At 42.8% G+C, this 20,005-nt stretch overlaps 1 protein-coding gene across 10 annotated transcripts in view; it reads right to left on the bottom strand.

Annotated features, from left to right (window-relative positions):
• CFH (complement factor H) overlaps window positions 1-20,005 on the bottom strand; it is a 463,465-nt gene that overhangs the window by 218,685 nt on the left and 224,775 nt on the right. For all 10 annotated transcript variants that reach the window (XM_030205903.1, XM_030205897.1, XM_030205902.1 and 7 more), the window contains 2 exons: window positions 18,535-18,714; window positions 12,335-12,508 (listed from right to left, as the gene is read on the bottom strand). In XM_030205903.1, coding sequence (XP_030061763.1) covers window positions 12,335-12,508; window positions 18,535-18,714 — 354 coding nt within the window. The remainder of the gene's footprint in view (window positions 1-12,334; window positions 12,509-18,534; window positions 18,715-20,005) is intronic.

Below are 20,005 nucleotides of genomic sequence, written 5' to 3'. Positions count from 1 at the left end.
GAAACTGGAAGACTGGGCGTCTAAATGACAAATAATGTTTAATGTGATTAAGTGCAAAGTGATGTATGTGGGAAAGAGGAATCAAAACTACAGCTACATAATGCAAGGTTCCACGTTAGGTGTCACTGACCAAGAAAGGGATCTCGGTGTCATTGTTATTGATATGTTGAAACCCTCTGCTCAGTGTTCGGCAGCAGCTAAGAAAGCAAATAGAATGTTGGGTATTATTAGGAAAAGAATAGAAAGGAAAAGTTAGGGACGTTATAATGCAGTTGTATCAGTCCATTGTGCGACCATATAGTGGAATTAGAAAAGGTACAAAGAAGGGTGATGAAAATGATAAAGGGGATGGAACCACTTCCCTACGAGGAAAGGCTGAAGTGGCTAGGGCTCTTCAGCTTGGAGAAAAGACGGATGAGGGGAGATATGATAGAGGTCTATAAAATAATGAGTGGAGTGGAACGAGAAGATGTGAATCGTTTGTTTACTCTTTCAAAAAATACTAGGACTAGGGGCATGCGATGAAGCTACAAAGTAGTAAATTTAATATGAATCAGATAAAAGTTTTCTTCAGTCAACGTGTAATTAAACTCTGGAATTCATTGCCAGAGAATGTGGTGAAGGCGGTTAGCTTAGTGGGGTTTTAAAAAGGTCCATAGACCATTATTAAATTGACTTGGGGAAAATCCACTGCTTATTTCTGGGCTAAGCAGCATATGGTGTATTGAACTTTTTTGGGATCTTGCAGGTATTTGTGGCCACTGTTGGAAACAGAATGCTGGGCTTGATGGACCTTTGGTCTGACCCAATGTGACAATACTTATGTACTTAGCGCGCGCTAATTTTGTTTACACGCTAAAATGTTAGCGTACTTAAACACTCATGATCAAAACCCCCGCGCTGTTCCAAACAGCGCTCTAAAAATAGCACTGGAAGAGCACGGGGCTTTACCACACCGATGATCAGAGATAATGCATGCAAATTTAAGCAGCACAATTATCTTACATGGTCTGTAGCCCCGTCCAGCGCATCCCAGGATGCAATGGGTGGGGCTGGGCGCTGCCATTTTGCGGCATTGTCAACAGAAGGAAGAGGAGGAAGGCAGGCTGCGTCCCTCCTCCAACTTAAGGTAGGGGGCCGGGAGGGGGGTTGTCCTTACTACTACTACCACTACTACTTATCCTTACGCTTGACCACCAGGGATCGGTTGGACAATGCTGGGGGGTGGAGTTGGGGGGGGCTGGAGATCCGGTGGACCTCCAGCCCCCCCCTCCCGTCGCTCGCTGGATGGGAGGGTGGGAGAGGGTTTGGCTGGCAGCCAGTTGACATTTTCTGGGGGTGTGGGGGGGCTGGAGACCCACCAGATGTCCAGGCCTCCCTGAACCTGGGGGGGGGTGGGATCGTCGTGGGGGACCAGAGGTCCGCCAGACCTCCAGCCCCTGTTGGCAGGTGGCAGGTTTGATTTGGGGGGGAACGGGGGCCTGCCAGCATGCAACTGCATGCTGGACAGGGCTCACCATTCCTCCCCAATGATCGGCAAACCCTAACGCCAGCTCGGAGCTGGCATAGGGTTTGCCGTGGCCAGCGACCCAAATTTTGGCGCGCTGGCTGCTGATCATTGGGGAGGAATATCTAATGCCCTGTTTAGCATGCATTTGCATGCTACTTGCGCAAAGAGCCATCGAGCGCATTGTTTCACACGCTCGAGGGCTCTAATCATGAAGCGGTAGCAAACGCCGGCACTAGTATGGCGTTAGCAGCCACTAGCACCAGCATTTGCTTTTGATCATCTGGGCCTTAGTAAACAGGGCCCATAGTGTATTAGAAAAGGTTCACAGAAGAGCAACCAAAATGATAAAGGGAATGCAACTCCTCTCATATGAGGAAATGCTAAAGAGGTTAGGGCTCTTCAGCTTGGAAAAGAGATGGCTGAGGGGAGATATGATTGAGGGCTACAAAATCCTGAGTGGTGTAGAATAAGTAGAAGTGAATTAATGTTTTTACTATTTCAAAAAGTACAAAGACTAGGGGACACACAAGGAAGTTACATGGAAGTACTACACAAGGAAGTTACATGGAAGTACTTTTAAAACAAATAGGAGGAAATATTTTTTCATTCAATGAATAGTTAAGCTCTGGAACTCTGTGCCAGAGGATATAGTAACAGTAGTTAGCGTATCTGGGTTAAAAAAATATTTGGACAAGTTCCTGGAGGAAAAGTCCATAGTCTGCTATGATCATGGATATGATATAGACGTAATCTACCTAGATTTCAGCAAGGCTTTTGACATGGTTCCCCAAAGGAGGCTCTTGAACAAACTGGACGGCCTGAAGATAGGACCCGAAGTGGTGAACTGGATTAGAAATTGGTTGACGGACAGACGCCAGAGGGTGGTGGTAAATGGAATTCGCTCGGAGGAGGGAAAGGTGAGTAGTGGAGTGCTTCATGGAGAGTCGGTGCTGGGACCGATTCTGTTCAATATATTTGTGAGTGACATTGCTGAAGGGTTAGAAGGTAAAGTTTGCCTTTTTGCAGATGATAATAAGATTTGTAACAGAGTGGGCACCCGGGAGGGAGTGGAAAACATGAAAAAGGATCTGCGGAAGCTAGAAGAATGGTCTAAGGTTTGGCAATTAAAATTCAATGCGAAGAAATGCAAAGTGATGCACTTAGGGAGTAGAAATCCACGGGAGACGTATGTGTTAGGCGGTGAGAGTCTGATAGGTACAGACGGGGAGAGGGATCTTGGGGTGATAGTATCTGAGGATCTGAAGGCGACAAAACAGTGTGACAAGGCGTTGGACGTAAGTAGAAGGTTGCTAGGCTGTATAGAGAGGGGAGTGACCAGCAGAAGAAAAGAGGTTTTAATGCCCCTGTATAAGTCATTGGTGAGGCCCCACCTGGAGTATTGTGTTCAGTTCTGGAGGCCATATCTTGCTAAGGATGTAAAAAGAATTGAAGCGGTGCAAAGAAAAGCTACGAGAATGGTACGGGATTTGCGTTACAAGACGTATGAGGAGAGACTTGCTGACCTGAACATGTATACCCTGGAGGAAAGGAGAAACAGGGGTGATATGATACAGACGTTCAAATATCTGAAAGATATTAATCCACAAATGAACCTTTTCCGGAGATGGGAAGGTGGCAGAACTAGAGGGCATGATACAAGATTGAAGGGGGGGCAGACTCACTAAAAATGTCAAGAAGTATTTTTTCATGGAGAGAGTGGTGGATGCTTGGAATGCTCTCCCACGGGAGGTGGTAGAGAGGAAAACGGTAATGGAATTCAAACATGCGTGGGATAAACATAAAGGAATCCTGTTCCGAGGGAATGGATCCTCAGAAGCTTAGCTGAGATTAGGTGGCAGAGCCGGTGGTGGGAGGCGGGGCTGGTGGTTGGGAGGCGAGGATATTGCTGGGCAGACTTATATGGTCTGTGCCAGAACCGGTGGTTGGGAGGCAGGGATAGTGCCGGGCAGACTTATATGGTCTGTGCCCTGAAAATGACAGATACAAATCAAGGTAAGGTATACACAAAAAGTAGCACATATGGTTTTATCTTGTTGGGCAGACTGGATGGACTGTGCAGGTCTTTTTCTGCCGTCATCTACTACTTAAAAGACATGGGGGAGTCATTGCTTGCCCTGAGATTGATAGCATGGAATGTTGCTACTATTTGGGTTTCTACCAGGTACTGACTTGGCCACTGTTGGAAACAGGATACTGGGCTGGATGGACCACTGGTCTGACCCAGTGTGGCTATTCTTATGTTCTAACTCTTATATTATGTTGGTATGTCCTAAAAATGTGTAACTTTCAAATACAAAAGCTACTAGGGAAACACAATCCTCTAAGCCTTTCTTCCTTCTACAAGTAGGCTAAAAATGAAAAACAAAAATGCTCTGGTTTATATAGTTATGAAGCACTATGAGAACTTAGTGTCTGAACAACACTGTCTGGAGACCCTAAGTACTAGATCGAAGCACTTAAATAAAAGTAAAAATAAATGCAAGTTTTAATACTTAAATAAATGTACAGTGAAGAACACATAAAAAATTATTAATTGAAAGTTAAAAAGTTATTGCCATTGAGTAAATCTCAAAGTATCACAACTACAATGAATGCAATTACTGTTAAGTTTTTATCCTAACAACCTTATTGATCTACAATTCGATCCACTTTATTTTTAGTAAATCTACATTTTGGAAATGACTGTTATACACATGCGGGTGCACTATATCCTTTTGAGGATTCTTTGAACAATTCAGATCAGAGTAGTGTTAGTTCTTCAAGTGGATCAAGCTCAAGACCTCCTAAAGATATGTTTTTTTACCAAATTAAAAGAGTCAAAAATCAAGGATGAGGAAGTCAGAGAGTGAGATTTAACAATCAAGAACAGCAAGCACCTTCCACCAGAACTTGGAGTAATGTGAATCAACAATATTAAATATATTTTGGCCAATATGAAAAGAGATTTAAGTGAGCAAGAATCTCTCCTGCCCACTTAAATTGCTTACCACCGCCTAAATAATGATATTCAGCAGCACTTAACTGGACAGTGCCATTTGAATATCACGATAGACTGTTTTCTCCAAGGACAAGCAGGCCAGTTCATTCTCACATGTGGGAATCCCTAGCTACCAGGCTCACCGAAAACAATAGTAGGACAATTGGAAATCGCAATGGTGAGTTCAAATAGTGATTAACCTGAAATTATATACATATATATATATATACTGAGACTGCAGCCTGGTACAGTCTACGAGGGTGAAGTTGGATTCTAGACCCCATACAAATTCTACAGAATTTTCTGTCCAAACCAATGATCGGGATGAATTCCTTGCTTAAAGCAACAGTGAGATGTGAGTGTGTGGACTGAAGACCACGTTGCAACCTTGCAAATTTATTCTGTACAGGCTGACTTCAAGTGAGCATCTGATGCTGCCATGGCTCTTACATAACTTCTGCCAAGCTGTGACCTGCTGGCTGGCTCAAACTCGAGTGGTGAATGGGACTAGAGTGTCTGCCATTGGCACAGGGAAAAAGGCATGGAAAATGAGGCAGGAAAAAAATCGCACAAGGAAGGCATAAAAAGCTCAAAAAGGCGTCACACACCAGACGCTTTGAGGAGCCATGAGCAGCACATTCTCTCCTTATGGCAGAAGAAGAGAGCCTGATGATCCCGTGCTCTCATGGCAGGTGGAAAGGCACTCATGCATGTGCAGTGGGGATGCTGTTGCATGCTCTTAAAGCTGTAGTATGCTGTAAAAGCCTTCTGCACGGGGCAACATGGATGATGTCACCCATATGGCGAGAATTAACTGTCCTGCTTGTCCTCGGAGAACTACTTATACCTATAACTTTTTGTACATCTATATCTTTCTATTGTATCTATTTATATTTAAGCCAGGTCATTAACAGGTATAAATGGGTGTGCCTAAGTTCAGAATTCAATGTGCGTAATTTACAGTATTCTGTCACTTGTATGCATACATGGCAGTGTTCTGTCCTTGCCTGGTTCGGTTTGGGTTCTGAAATGTGTTTAATGTTTTACTGTAGTGCACTATAATGTTAAATAAGCAAGGCATTATGTGAAATGTAGTTCACAGGTAGTGCAAACACATTTGTTTAAAAAAAACTATTATTAGTGGTGTGTTGTTGCCTAGGCCTTTTTACTCAGCCTAACTTGGCTCTGTTCTCATTGGTCTTCATGGCCTCTTGTTCTTTGGGCTCTGGGAGCCCCCCCCCCCCCCCCCCTCTCCTGTCCAGGCGCTCTCTCTGACTGACTTGATGGCTATCTCCATCTTATTTTCTGTCAGCACTTGTCCTCATAGACTCACTGGAGAGAACTCGGTTTTACCTCATAAATATTCTCATATATATCTTGCCAATGACATATTGCATTTTCAATCTCCCATCTGTGAGCTGCTCTGCCTGTGTAACTGCTTTTCTACTTAAGTAGTAGAACTGCCCTTTTCCTCAGGTCTCTGATTCCATCTACTGAGACAGCTTTCAGAACACGAAGGCTCTGTGCTAAGAAGCACCTCTTCTGATTTCTGAGTAAACTGTTTGTTATTCATTAAAGGATATTTCAGAAATATAATGAGACTTCAGGATGTATTGATGTGCTGAGGTTATACATCAAGATACTAAGATCTTACAGTGACAGATCTTAGGAGGCTTGAACAGGCAGCCCCACCAGTGATCTGTCCATGTTCCTCCGCTGCTGCATCTATGTGTATACCCCCCCCCCCCCCTTGTAGTTAAGCTCAACAGCACATACACATACTCTTAGAGAATAGTGTGTAGTGCATTTGCACATGCATGGTGCATATAGCAGCACGTGTTCAGTTATAAAATTGTGCTTGCTGGAACAGTGACCGCATTGGGGGTAGAGGGATTTACACCTGCCTTTCATGGTTCATTGTGAGGGTGGTATTTCAACACTGGAAAAACATTGGAAAACAATGCTTTATTTAAGAAGTTAAGTAAAAATGGATGTGTTTCTCATATACTTCTGTCCCCATATAGTGTCCAAACTGCACCCTGGAACACAGCTACACATAAGTTGCATAAAAGTATTTATTGGCACCATGCATACTTTTACCCATGTGGTAATTTAAAAAAAAATCCCAAGAAACCCAGTTCAAATCCCACTGTGACTAATTTTGATCTTGGCCAAGTCATTTCTGAGAAGTTCTGAGAAAATAGGACATTTCTCCAGTGGCATTCCGAGGGGCGCTGACACCCGGGGCGGATCGCCGATACACCCCCCCCCCCATGCAGCACGACACCCCCCTGGCGAAGGGACACCCCCCCACCCCAGCGAAAGAACCCCCCCCCGGGTGCACGCCACTGGGGGGGTGCCGCGCGCCGGTGAGCGTCGTTGGTTTCCATGCTTCCTCTGCCCCGGAACAGGTTACTTCCTGTTCCGGGGCAGAGGGAGCATGGGAACCAATGATGCTGACCGGCGCGCGGCACCCCTCCAGCGGAGGGCACCCGGGGCGGACCGCCCCCCCCCCCCCCCCCCCCCCCCCCCCTTGGTACGCCACTGCATTTCTCTGGTAAGTGAACGCTACTTTGCTTTGTGCTTTGGGAACTTAAAGATTGGGGTTTGAAGGAGGAATTGTAGGTTAGTGTTAGGCAAAAATAAAAATATAAAAAGCAAATTTTAACAACTAATCTCCATAACCACTGCAGGATCTAGTTTAGTATTCCCACCCACCCCTAGGACAACTCTTCATTATAGTCAGTTATTGTAATTAGAGTAACAAGCAAGGAGTGCTCTTACAGAGTTTTAAATATATTTCATTACCATCTAAGAAGGAAACACTAAATAAATCATAAAATATACTATATAAACTAAAAGACACTTTTATATTAGGCTAATATCCTTAATACTGTAGCAAGTTTTAAATTATTGAAAAACTCAAAAACACTAAGATGGAGTCAGCAGTCCAGCAGCAAGAGGGGTGCTATCCAGGCTTTTTCATTGAGTGTCACATGTATGGTTATCTCCCAGTTGGTGAGATGTCATATGTGTGTGAATTCTTTGCTTCGGTCTTCACCGAGGAAGATTTGGGTGGGATACCGGTGTCGGAAACGATATTTCAAGCGGACGAGTCGGAGAAACTTACTGACTTCACGGTAAACCTGGAGGATGTAATGGGGCAGTTCAGCAAACTGAAGAGTAGCAAATCTCCTGGACCGGATGGTATTCATCCTAGAGTACTGAGAGAACTGAAAAATGAGCTTGCGGAGCTACTGCTAGTGATATGCAATTTATCCTTAAAATCGAGAGTGGTACCGGAAGATTGGAGGGTGGCCGATGTAACGCCCATTTTTAAAAAAGGTTCCAGGGGAGATCCGGGAAATTATAGACCAGTGAGTCTGACGTCGGTGTCGGGGAAAATGGTAGAGGCTATTATCAAAAACAAAATTACAGAGCACATCCGAGGACATGGATTACTGAGACCAAGTCAGCATGGCTTTTGTGTGGGGAAATCTTGCCTGACCAATTTACTTCAATCCTTTGAAGGAGTAAACAAACATGTGGACAAAGGGGAGCCGGTTGATATTGTATATCTGGATTTTCAAAAGGCATTTGACAAGGTACCTCATGAAAGGCTATAGAGGAAATTGGAGGGTCATGGGATAGGAGGAAAAGTCATATTGTGGATTAAAAACTGGTTGAAGGATAGGAAACAGAGAGTGGGGTTAAATGGGCAGTATTCACAATGAAGAAGGGTAGTTAGTGGGGTTCCTCAGGGGTCTGTGCTAGGACTGATAATTTTTAATATATTTATTAATGATTTAGAGATGGGAGTAACTAGCGAGGTAATAAAATTTGCAGATGTCACAAAGTTATTCAAAGTCGTTAACTCGCGACAGGATTGTGAAAATTTACAGAAGGACCTTACAAGACTGGGAGACTGGGTGACTGGGCAGCTAGATGGCAGATGACGTTTAATGTGAGCAAGTGCAAGGTGATGCATGTGGGAAAAAAGAACCCGAATTATAGCTACGTCATGCAAGGTTCCACGTTAGGAGTTACGGACCAAGAAAGGGATCTGGGTGTCGTCGTCGATAATACACTGAAACCTTCTGCTCAGTGTGCTGCTGCAGCTCGGAAAGCGAATAGAATGTTGGGTATTATTAGGAAAGGTATGGAAAACAGGTGTGAGGATGTTATAATGCCGTTATATCGCTCCATGGTGTGACCGCACCTTGAGTATTGTGGTCAATTCTGGTCGCTGCATCTCAAGAAAGATATAGTAGAATTGGAAAAGGTGCAGCGAACGGTGACTAAAATGATAGCGGGGATGGGACGACTTCCCTAAGAAGAAAGACTAAGGAGGCTAGGGCTTTTCAGCTTGGAGAAGAGACGGCTGAGGGGAGACATGATAGAAGTATATAAAATAATGAGTGGAGTGCAGGTGGATGTGAAGCATCTGTTCACGCTTTCCAAAAATACTAGGACTAGGGGGCATGAGATGAAACTACAGTGTAGTAAATTTAAAACAAATCGGAAAAATTTTTTTTTCACCCAACGCGTAATTAAACTCTGGAATTCATTGCCGGAGAATGTGGTGAAGGCGGTTAGCTTGGCAGAGTTTAAAAGGGGGTTAGACGGTTTCCTAAAGGACAAGTCCATAAACCGCTACTAAATGGACTTGGGAAAAATCCACAATTCCAGGAATAACATGTATAGAATGTTTGTACGTTTGGGAAGCTTGCCAGCTGCCCTTGGCCTGGATTGGCTGCTGTCGTGGACAGGATGCTGGGCTCGATGGACCCTTGGCCTTTCCCCACTGTAGCATTACTTTTTTTTTTGTTACATTTGTACCCCACACTTTCCCACTCATGGCAAGCTCAATGCGGCTTACATGGTGCAATGGAGGGTTAAGTGACTTGCCCAGAGTCACAAGGAGCTGCCTGTGCCTGAAGTGGGAATTGAACTCAGTTCTGCAGCTCCCCAGGACCAAAGTCCACCACCCTAACCACTAGGCCACTCCTCCACTCTTATGTACTTATGTACTTATTTATCCCTCCATTGCAAAAAAAACCAGACTTAACTTCAGCATTTGCTCTCCCTCATTTCATCAAATAATATGTAAGTACATAAGTGCTTCCATACTGGGACAGACCGAAGGTCCATCAAGCCCAGAATCCTGTTTCCAACAGTGGCCAATCCAGGTCACAAGTACCTGGCAAGATCCCAAAACAGTACAATACATTTTATGCTGCTCATCCTAGAAAGAAGCAATGGATTTTACCAAGCCCATCTTAATAATGGCTTATGGACTTTTCTTTTAGGAAGCTATCAAAACATTTTTTAAACCCCGCTAGGCTAATTGCTTTTACTACATTCTCTGGCAACAAATTCCAGAGTTTAATTACACACTGAGTGAAGAAATATTTTCTCCAATTTGTTTTGAACTTTACTACTTTGTAGCTTTAGTGCGTGCCCCTTAGTCCTAGAATTTTGGAAAGAGTAAATAAGTGAGTCACATCTACCCGTTCCACTCCACTCATTATTTTATAGACCTCCATCATATCTCCCATTAGCAGTCTTTTCTCCAACCTGAAGAGCCCTAGCCAATTTAGCCTTTCCTTATAGGGAAATCGTCCCATTCCCTTTATCATTTTCGTCGCCCTTCTCTGTACCTTTTCTAATTCCACTATATCTTTACTTTTTTGAGATGTGGTGACCAGAATTGCACACAGTATTCGAGGTGCGGTCACACCATGGAGCGATACAAAGGCATTATAACATCTTCATTCCTTTCCTAATAATACTTAACATTCTATTTGCTTTCTTAGCTGTCGCCACTCACTGAGCAAAGGGTTTCAACATATCATCAGCGATGACACTTAGATGATCCCTTTCCTGGCCAGTGACTCCTAATGTGGAACCTAGCATCATGTAACTATAGTTCGGAGTCCTCTTTCTCACATGCATCACTTTGCACTTGCTCACATTATATATCATCTGCCATTTGGATGCCCAGTCTCCCAGTCTTGTAAGTTAATTTTTCACAATCCTCTTGCGATTTAACAGCTTTGAATATCTTTGTGTCGTCAGCAAATTTAATTACCTCACTAGTTACTCCCATCTCTAGATCATTTATAAATATGTTAAAAAGTAGCAGTCCCAGTACCGACCCCTGGGGAACCTCACTATCTACCCTTCTCCATTGAGAATACTGACCATTTAACCCTACTTTCTGTTTTCTATCTTTTAACCAGTTTTTAATCCACAATAGAACACTACCTCCTATCCCATGACTCTCCAGTTTCCTCTGGAGTCTTTCATGAGGTACTTTGTCAAATGCCTTTTGAAAATCCAGATACACAATATCAACCAGCTCTTTATCCAAATGTTTGTTCAACCCTTCAAAGAAATGTAGATTGGTGAAGCAAGATTTCCCTTCACTAAATCCATGTTGGCTTTGTCTCATTAGAATAAAATAAACTCTCAGACACTTTACATGTGGCAATAACTGGCCGTAGCTTTATTGATTATCTTGACAAAACTCCAAACTTCATAACCATTCCCCTTGTTTCAACAATTCTCCCAAACATCTCCAAAAGGCACAACCATGGGTTAGTCAGTATTGAATTAACCAAAAGTCCAAACCAAGACTTGAAATAACTTCCCCACCCCTCCCAAGGCAAGGCTCGCAATAACACCAAACCTGCCTGCTCCCAGGATTCATGACGGTATAAAACATGAACCTTACCCCTTCTTATTATTTCCAGTGGTATTGTTCAAATATCAACTACCAATGTGACCATCATATGGGGAAAGGCCTTTAGACCACCGCTGTGACCCCCCCCCCCCCCCACACACACACAGACACACAAAATGCCCCCACCCACTATCACCATGCCTACTCTCTACCTTTGGGGAGGGTGGGAGAGTAAAAAATTCTTCCTCCCACCTGGGCTTCTATTGGAGATTAGATGGGAAACAAAACTGGTGCTGGGCAGACTTCTACGGTCTATGCCCTGATTGTGACTGAATAGATAGGGGTGGGCTGGAGTGTAAATTAGCTTCAGAATTTAGTACAAGAACAGTGCTGGGCAGACTTCTACAGTCTGTGCCCTGAGAAAGGCAAGGACAAATCAAACTCGGGTATACATATAAAAAATCATATACCATGTAAAATGAGTTTTATCTTGTTGGCTAGACTAGATGGACCACACAGGTCTTTATCTGTCGTCATTTAATATGTGACTATGCCCACCAAAGGCTGCTTCCAAGATCTCAAGGCTTAATCTCTGATTGATGCGCTCTTGTTTAACTGCACCAATCAGACAGTCTATCCTCTGTTCCTAGATCCTAACACCATCCACCCTCCCCCCCAACACACACACACACAAACTCTACACCTTCTCTATCCCTTTAACCCTTTTCATTCCCAGCGCTAGAGTCAACTTAGCCACGTTATGTCACATTCCTGGTTAACCGGGAATGTGCCACTATAAGTGCTCTGGAGACAGGGAAATAATACAAAGTATACCTGAAAGTAACTTACCTTGAGCTACAAATGAAAAAGGCACGAGCAAAATCAAAAACCCTTTCCTTTCTTTTCTTATGCATGTAAAAAGGCCTTTATGTGTAAAAAATCCTTTTTTAGACTTACACCCTAAAAGTTCACTCAGCACCACTGATTTTATATATACATAGATAAATAGATTAATATAGATATTAAGTATGTGTCTGTGTGGTGGTGATGCTGAATATATGTATGTATTTAAGCACTGGTATTTCAATTAATATGCTAGCCACAATGGTTGAAAATTGACCCATATATAAACAAATCTCACCTTGGCAAGTCGGTGGCTTTGGGTACCATCCAAAGGAGTAGCACTGAATTAGATCTGATCCATTAATTTTATAACCATCTTCACAAGAAATGTTCACTGTATCCAGATGTTTGTAAATTTGTAAATGTGGGGAAAGCAATGCACCTTTTCTTGATGGCCTTTTGCACGTAATTTCTAAAACAAGAACCCAGTACCTTAGTTTAATTTTTGCATACATAATGAAAAACACTGTTCAGAACTAAAGCAGTAAAATTTCTTGCAGAATAAAATGTTGGCATGTCGGCAAAAGCATATGTTTAAATTACTCATTCATTACTTCAACACAGTGTATGACTGCAGTTAACTCTAAAGTCCAGGAAGGGAAACACATGCTCAAATTCACTTAAGAATGCTCTTGTTATGGAGCTGTTAAGGGTAGAGGCTTTTAAATCCCCTTATGTGTGTCCTTAAAACACACACATATTCTTTGATTTATAAACTACCCCCAATAAGAGAAGGACATTTTTTGTTTTGTTTTGGGGGGAGGGGTTTGGCAATAAATAGGGGCCCAGTAATGGAATTCAAACATGCATGGGATAAACATAAAGGAATCCTGTGCAGAAGGAAGGGATCCTCAGGAGCTTAGCCTAGAATGGGTGGCAGAGCTGGTGGTTGGGAGGTGGGGCTAGTGCTGGGCAGATTTATACGGTCTGTGCTGGGGCTGGTGGTTGGGAGGCGGGACTAGTGCTGGGCAGACTTACATGGTCTGTGCCGGGGGCTGGTGGTTGGGCAGCGGGGATAATGCTGGGCAGACTTATACGATCTGTGTCAGAGCTGGTGGTGGGAGGCGGGACTGGTAGTTGGGAGGCGAGGATAGTGCTGGCCAGACTTATACAGTCTGTGCCAGAGCTGGTGGGGGGGGGGGCGGGGTTGGTGGTTGGGAGGCTGAGATAGGGCTGGCCAGACTTATACGGTCTGTGCCCTGAAGAGGACAGTACAAATAAAAAAGGAGCACATAGAAATTTATCTTCTTGGGCAGACTGGATGGACCGTGCAGGTCTTTTTCTGCCGTCATCTACTATGTTACTATCCAGCTTATAATTGAAAAAGAAAAACGCCTATATTGCGAACCAAATCGGGAGATAGACGTTTATCTCACAAAAACGAATAAAGCGGTATAATCGAAAGCCGAATTTGGACGTTTTCAACTGCACTCCGTCGCGGATGCGGACAAAGTTGATGGGGGCGTGTCAAAGGCGTGGTGAAGGCGGAACTGGGCGTGGTTATCGGCCGATCAGAGATAGGTGCCTTTCGCCGATAATGGAAAAAAAAATATGCGTTTTTAGCGAGAATTTAGGGCACTTTTCCTGGACCCTGTTTTTCCACGAATAGGGCCCCAAAAAGTTCCTAAATGACCAATGACCACTGGAGGGAGTCGGGGATGACCTCCCCTGACTCCCCCAGTGGTCACAAACCCCCTCCCACCACAAAAATATGCCGTTTCACAACTTTTTATGTTCACCCTCAAATGTCATACCCACCTCCCTGGCAGCAGTATGCAGGTCACTGGAGCAGTTATTAGGGGGTGCAGTGGACGTCAGGCAGGTAGACCCAGGCCCATCCCCCCCCCCCCCCCACCTGTTACACTTGTGCTGGTAAATGGGAGCCCTCCACACCGCCCCCCAAACCCACTGTACCCACTTGTCAAACAAGTGCGGGAGGATTGTGCTGAGCGCATGCTCAGGCACAATTCGCCCGAACTTCTACCCCAAGATCAGAGATAATTGCGCTGCTTAAATTTGCATGCATTATCTCTGATCATAGGTCTAATAGCGCCCCGCGGTGTTCCAGCGCTATTTTAGAGCGCTGTTTGGAACAGCGTGAGGCTTTTGATCATCTGCCTGCAAGGGAATAAGTATAGATAGACAAACAAGTAGTCCCAAGACAGAGCCCTGAGGTACACCGACTTATAGTGGGATAGCAGTGGAGAAGGATTCACCAGAGCATACACTAAAAGTGTGATGGGAGAGAAAAGATGAAATCCAAGACAGAACAGAGCCCTGAAATCCAAGTGAGGACAGTGTTTCAAGGAGTAGATGGTGATCAACAATGTCAAAAGCACCAGACAGATTGAGAAGGATGAGGATAGAATAGAGGCCTTTGGCTGTGGCTAGGAACAGGTAATTGGAAACTTTAGCAGGGGCTGTTCAGTTGAATAAAGAGGGCAAAATCCAGATTGTAGTGGATCAAGAATAACTTGAGATGAAAGAAAGTCAAGATAATGTTGCTGAACAGCATGTTCAAAAAGCTTGGTTAAGAAAAGAGGAGGAAGATTGGGCAATAGAAGGAAGGACAGGTAGGGTCCAAAGCAGGGTTTTTGAGGAACAGTTGCCGTTGAAAGTGAAAGATTGAGGATATGAAAGATAGAAGGGGTCAAAGTAGGAGAGACAGTGCTCAGTAGATGGATGGGAATAGGATCTAAGAAACAGGTAGTTCCTCTTCAATGATTTTAGAAAAGGAAGAAAAGGTAAAAGGTGTTGAAGGAAAGGTGAGCGAATGGAGTGGAAGAAGGAGAGGTGGAGATGACTTGGTTGAGAACTCAAGATTAATCTTCTGTCTCCATATCCATGAAAGCAGGATGCATTTGTTAAGTATATTTAGTATAAATATTATCTGTATTCAGTTGCATTGTCTGTGTATAGATTGCACTGTGAACTAGGGCTTCTAGCCCTGTAATTGCAATTTCCTGTGATTGACTTCTTCTGATCTTTCCCTATTGGCTCTTAGGGGCCGATGCACAGCATTAAATAAGGGTGCCATGGGAAAAAATACTGAGTTGCAAACAGCAACAAATGCACAGAGGGGATTGCAATCAAATGAGTTACACGGATTCTGTTTTGTGTAACAGTCACTGTTTGCGACTCAAAGCTATCAAATCATGGGCGTAGTTTGACTGTTTCATTTGGGGGGGGCGCAAAGGATGGGGTGGGGCATATTAGCATATTCATTTGTGTGTGTATATACATCATACATATTCATTCTGGATATTCCCACAAAACCCATCCCTTTCTCCTTTCCTTCCTTCTTTCCTCCTTACCCAGCACTCCCTCTTCCTCTTCAGTAGTATTTCCCTGCCCCCTTTCCCATATCATGCCAGTGCTGACCTTAGAAATGCATAGGCTCTATATGTAGATCCTTCAAGAGGTAGTGTGTCATGATTTAGGCTCTAAAACCCTTTCTGATGTTTTGGTGCCACCTCAGTAAGACCAACACACAATCTCTCCACTGCAAAACACTATACACAAACTTGTGCAAAAACACACTCATAACCTTACCAAACCATAACAGCAGTAAGTCCAAGGACAGGATGAGCTACAACCTTATGCGTGGAAAGGCAGAACTGTAATTACACCGGGATCTAAAACACCAATACACTACCTAGTGAAAAACAAAAAGGGCTGCAAATACTACACGCTAGCAGAATACTGCACCTGATCACACATGAAAAACACATAACACAACAGATATGACACTTTAATTGCCTCTGGTTCCACCACAGTACTTCTTTTTTCAGCATCATAATGATACAACGCTGCAAAAGTATTTGACAGGGGCAAAGCTTGGAAGGGCAAGTGTTTCTTTGTCATAGATCTTAGTCTACCAGAGCCTACTGTAACCTATCTGTTCCTCTGTTGTTTCATTCTCTGAGGCAGTGGTGGTGGTAAATTAGCTGGGAAATGAGTAATCCTGGATGCTTCTTTAATTGTAGCTAATTCCTTCTTGAGTTTGTTGATCTCATCTTTCAAAGCTGATATTTGGAGACAGATAGGACAAGCTCTAAGGTTCCAGATAGTTTGCCTTATGATTAAAGCAGAACATGTATTGCACTGAATGAAGGTCATAATGATGTGATTCAGAAGTGTGAAAAGGTGATAGGGAATAACAAGAATTAGGATTGACCAATTAAGTGTAATGAAAATATTTGTCCCTTGATTGCCCTATATAAAGGGAGTTTACCTAGGTGTGGGTGGGACTAGGGCACAGGTAACCTCAGTTACCAATCAAACCAAGTCTGAAAACACCATCCCTGGCATGTGATGATACCTTTATATTTTGTTGTACTACATGCAAGGTCTGGTTTCTTGGGGTTTCAGTTTAATTTATATTTATAGAGTTTGTGGTCACTTATTCTGTATTTGGGTCTGTGTGCGTGGCCCCAAGGTATTCTGTCACCATGAAGTTTCTATGTAGCATTCTGTAGTAATTTTGCTTGTTCAGTTTTCTGTATAGATGTATCAATATTTTAGAGCCGCTTTTCATAGGTAGAGGATCCTTGTTTTGGAAGTTAGTGCTGGCATGGTAGATTTGCTGTAGATTCTGAGTGACTCTTGTTTGTAGATTTTTTTAAATTACTTTACAACATGTCTATTATTGAGATTACCAGAATTTCTTTGTATGGTGAGTTTTATGGGGAAACTAGTAAAAAAGCCCCGTTTCTGATGCAAATGAAACGGGGGCTAGCAATGTTTTCTTCTGTGTGCATGTGGGAGTATGTGTGTCCCTGCCCTCTGGCCTCTCTCCCCTCCCCCCTCTGAGTCCTTCACTGTTACAGAGCCAGCGATTTGATTTCGTGCTCTGCTGTTTTCCTTCACTGACTGTGTTACAGAGAGGGCGGGGCAGACACTCATAGGGAAACCGGATATCTCGCCCCCTTCACACTTCCGGCTGGAGGCTTCATAGAACGTTGGTTTTGCCCTTTATATAGAGAGATGTCCTTGCTGTGTTCTGCATCCATTGTTGGTGGAAGGCCAGGAGGTTCTCTGGATGTGGAATGTGTTTGGTGTTCAATACCATATGTGTGGTGGAGGACCATGGCTCAATGGGGGCTGAAGAAGAGTGCAGTTCCTTGTACTTCCTTTAACTCTCAATTGGCCACTGAAGCCTGCACTACTACCCTCATTGAAGTAATTGGGAGTGAGGTAGAGGTGGAGCATGGGGTGGGGTAGGGGCAAAGCATGGGTGTATTAGGTGGCTGTGGTTTTTTTCTTTTTCAAAAAGTTGGCAACTCTAGTGCCCACCCATCCAACTTGTTGGCCCACCCAAAAATTGCCTTCTGGCTACGCCACTGCTGGAAACATGAATTCAGATCTCCAAAAGGCAATACACAATAAACTGAACAATTTCTGAGAGATTTGAAAGGTGTAAACAAGGAGTCGCAAGAACAATCCTTAGCTTACAAGGAGGAGCTGAAGGGTCAAACACTACTACATTTATGGAATTTACGAAATTAACAAGGATCTTGAAAAAGAGAGAACACACTGGGTTCCTTCACACAAAATACTAAACACTAAGGGGGTCTTCTACAAAGGCACACTAGCGTTTTTAGTGTGCGCTAAACGCTAGAGACACCCATATGGGCATCTCTAGCGTTTAGCATAAACTTATTTTTAGTGTGCACTAAAAATGCTGATGCGCCTTTGTAAAAGGACCCCTAAATATCCTAAACCTATGGTGCTGAAAGTTTTGCATTATATACAATCTTTGGAAGTGCTGACACAAGTAGAAGCCAGGAACTCAATTATCTGGAGAAGTTAACACACCCTAATGCTTCCAGACTTGATAAAAGGAATCATTTTTCAGGAACGAGGCAAGGTCTTAAAGAGTATAGAGGGTAATTCTATGGGGAAAGCACAAAGATTTAAGCACAAAGAATTCCACAAATAACCTGAATACTGGCATTTACACGCTAATTTATAAAATAACACCTAAATGCACTGATATGTAGTTTACATGTAGACAGTCACATCAGTAGAGTTTAAATGGAGCATGAGCAGGGTGCATTTTTACATGCATAGATTATAGACTCCTATAATTTATATGTGGTCTTTTGCAATCTAGGTGCGACCATCTACACCAGTTCTATGGCTGGTGTAAGTGATAACATCTAGAAGATTGGCATGTTCTTGCCATATTACACTGTTATAAAGAAAAGTAGGTGCCTACTTTTTTTATAGAATAGACTCTAGGTAGGCTCATTGTAGGTACCTCAGAGTAGATACCCCTATATTTACTATATTGTACCCCAGTTTCATGTTTTATACAGATACCCAGAGCTTTTCAATTTTCACAGAATAAGAATAAGAAATGATAATGCATGAAAACATTTTTCTTGTTTCTAAAAGAAGTGTTTACCTATATCTTTTTCTAAAAGAAGTGTTTACCTATACATTGTGGCAGTGTTTTTGGAAACCATCCAAAATAGTAACATTGACGCAATTCTTCTCCTTTTATTTTGTAATTCTCATTGCAAGAAAATTTCAGCACATGTCCGTTTTCATATTCCTCCTTTTGAGGTGTAGAAACGCCATTTGGTATCTCATCATCTACAGAGCATGTAATTGCTAAAGAAAAAAATGAAAAAAACTCATTTATATGACCTACTGCACAAAATTACAATAGTAATATAAAAAATTATTTTTTCAAAGTATGACTGAAAATAGAAAAGATAACTCAATTTATTTCAGTAATTACATAAATAAAAGAAGGAAATGCAAGCAGAGATTTGTCTCTTCAGCAGACAAAAGGCTACCAAAACGAGAAGTAATGCAGGAGTGAATAACATCTACTCTGCTTCAGTATCTAATTAAAAGGAGACAGTAAGAAAAAGAGAAATGTATACAATGTGTTTTTTTTCTAGCAAAAAAGGTGCTGGTACTCAAATGCTAGGCCACCCTTCAGGACTGGGGTGATCACTGGGGACCCATCCCACAATAGCCAGGACTCTGCAACCAGTCACAGAATCTATGACAAGGCAGAATTGGTAAGTAGAGCCTGAGCTCTTTCATTAAAACTTGGGGTCCATGGGTCAATTTTAGCAGACAATGGAAAGGTGCCGGTACTCAGTACCCTCAAGTATTCCCTCAAAAAAGGCCCTGAACATATGTCACCTAGGAATCCTCAAATAGGGCAGAAGGAGTTGGGAGGCTGTAGATGGGATTAATTATTAAGAGGTCCTTTTATTAAGGTGTACTAATGGATTTAGCATGCACTAAATGCCATGCAGTCCCTTGCATGGCACTTAATGCACACTAATTCATTAGTATGCACTGAGGGTCTTTTACAAAGGCACACTAGCGTTTTTAGTGCGAGCTAAAAATTGGCACATGCTAAATGCTAAGACACCCATAGGAATATAATGGGCATCTCAGCATTTAGTGCACACTAAAAACACTAGCACGCTTTGGTAAAAGTCCCACTAAATCTATTAGTGAAATAAAAGGGCCCCTTAATTTGTTAATCACACATTAAAACCTGAAGCTTAGGTCATAATGCAATAATATTAGTTACAAGCAGTAAAAACACAACAAAATCAATCCTAACATGCTACAAGCCAACCAAAAAATAATACAATAAATGCCAAAAGAACAAATAGCTCTGATGTCAGATTAATAAATCACAAGAATATTCTCACCTCTAGACTTAAGAAGTCCAATATTCAAAGGATTTATGCTCCTAACTTTGGGCACTTTTAAACTGGATTAGGAGCTAATGCACATCTAACAGAGCTTAAAATGGAGTACCATGGGATGCGCTCAGGCATCCTGCAGTAACTGTCAAATTAACACACACTAATCCGGGTGCTAATAATTTCTGGGAGGAGGGGACATGTCAGGGGGCACAGAGTGGGTATTC

The sequence above is a fragment of the Microcaecilia unicolor genome, chromosome 6 (assembly GCF_901765095.1).
Source record: "Microcaecilia unicolor chromosome 6, aMicUni1.1, whole genome shotgun sequence".
NCBI lineage: Eukaryota > Metazoa > Chordata > Amphibia > Gymnophiona > Siphonopidae > Microcaecilia > Microcaecilia unicolor.
The sequence above is the reverse complement of the archived record's forward strand: the minus strand, read 5'-3'. Positions and strand labels throughout refer to the sequence as shown.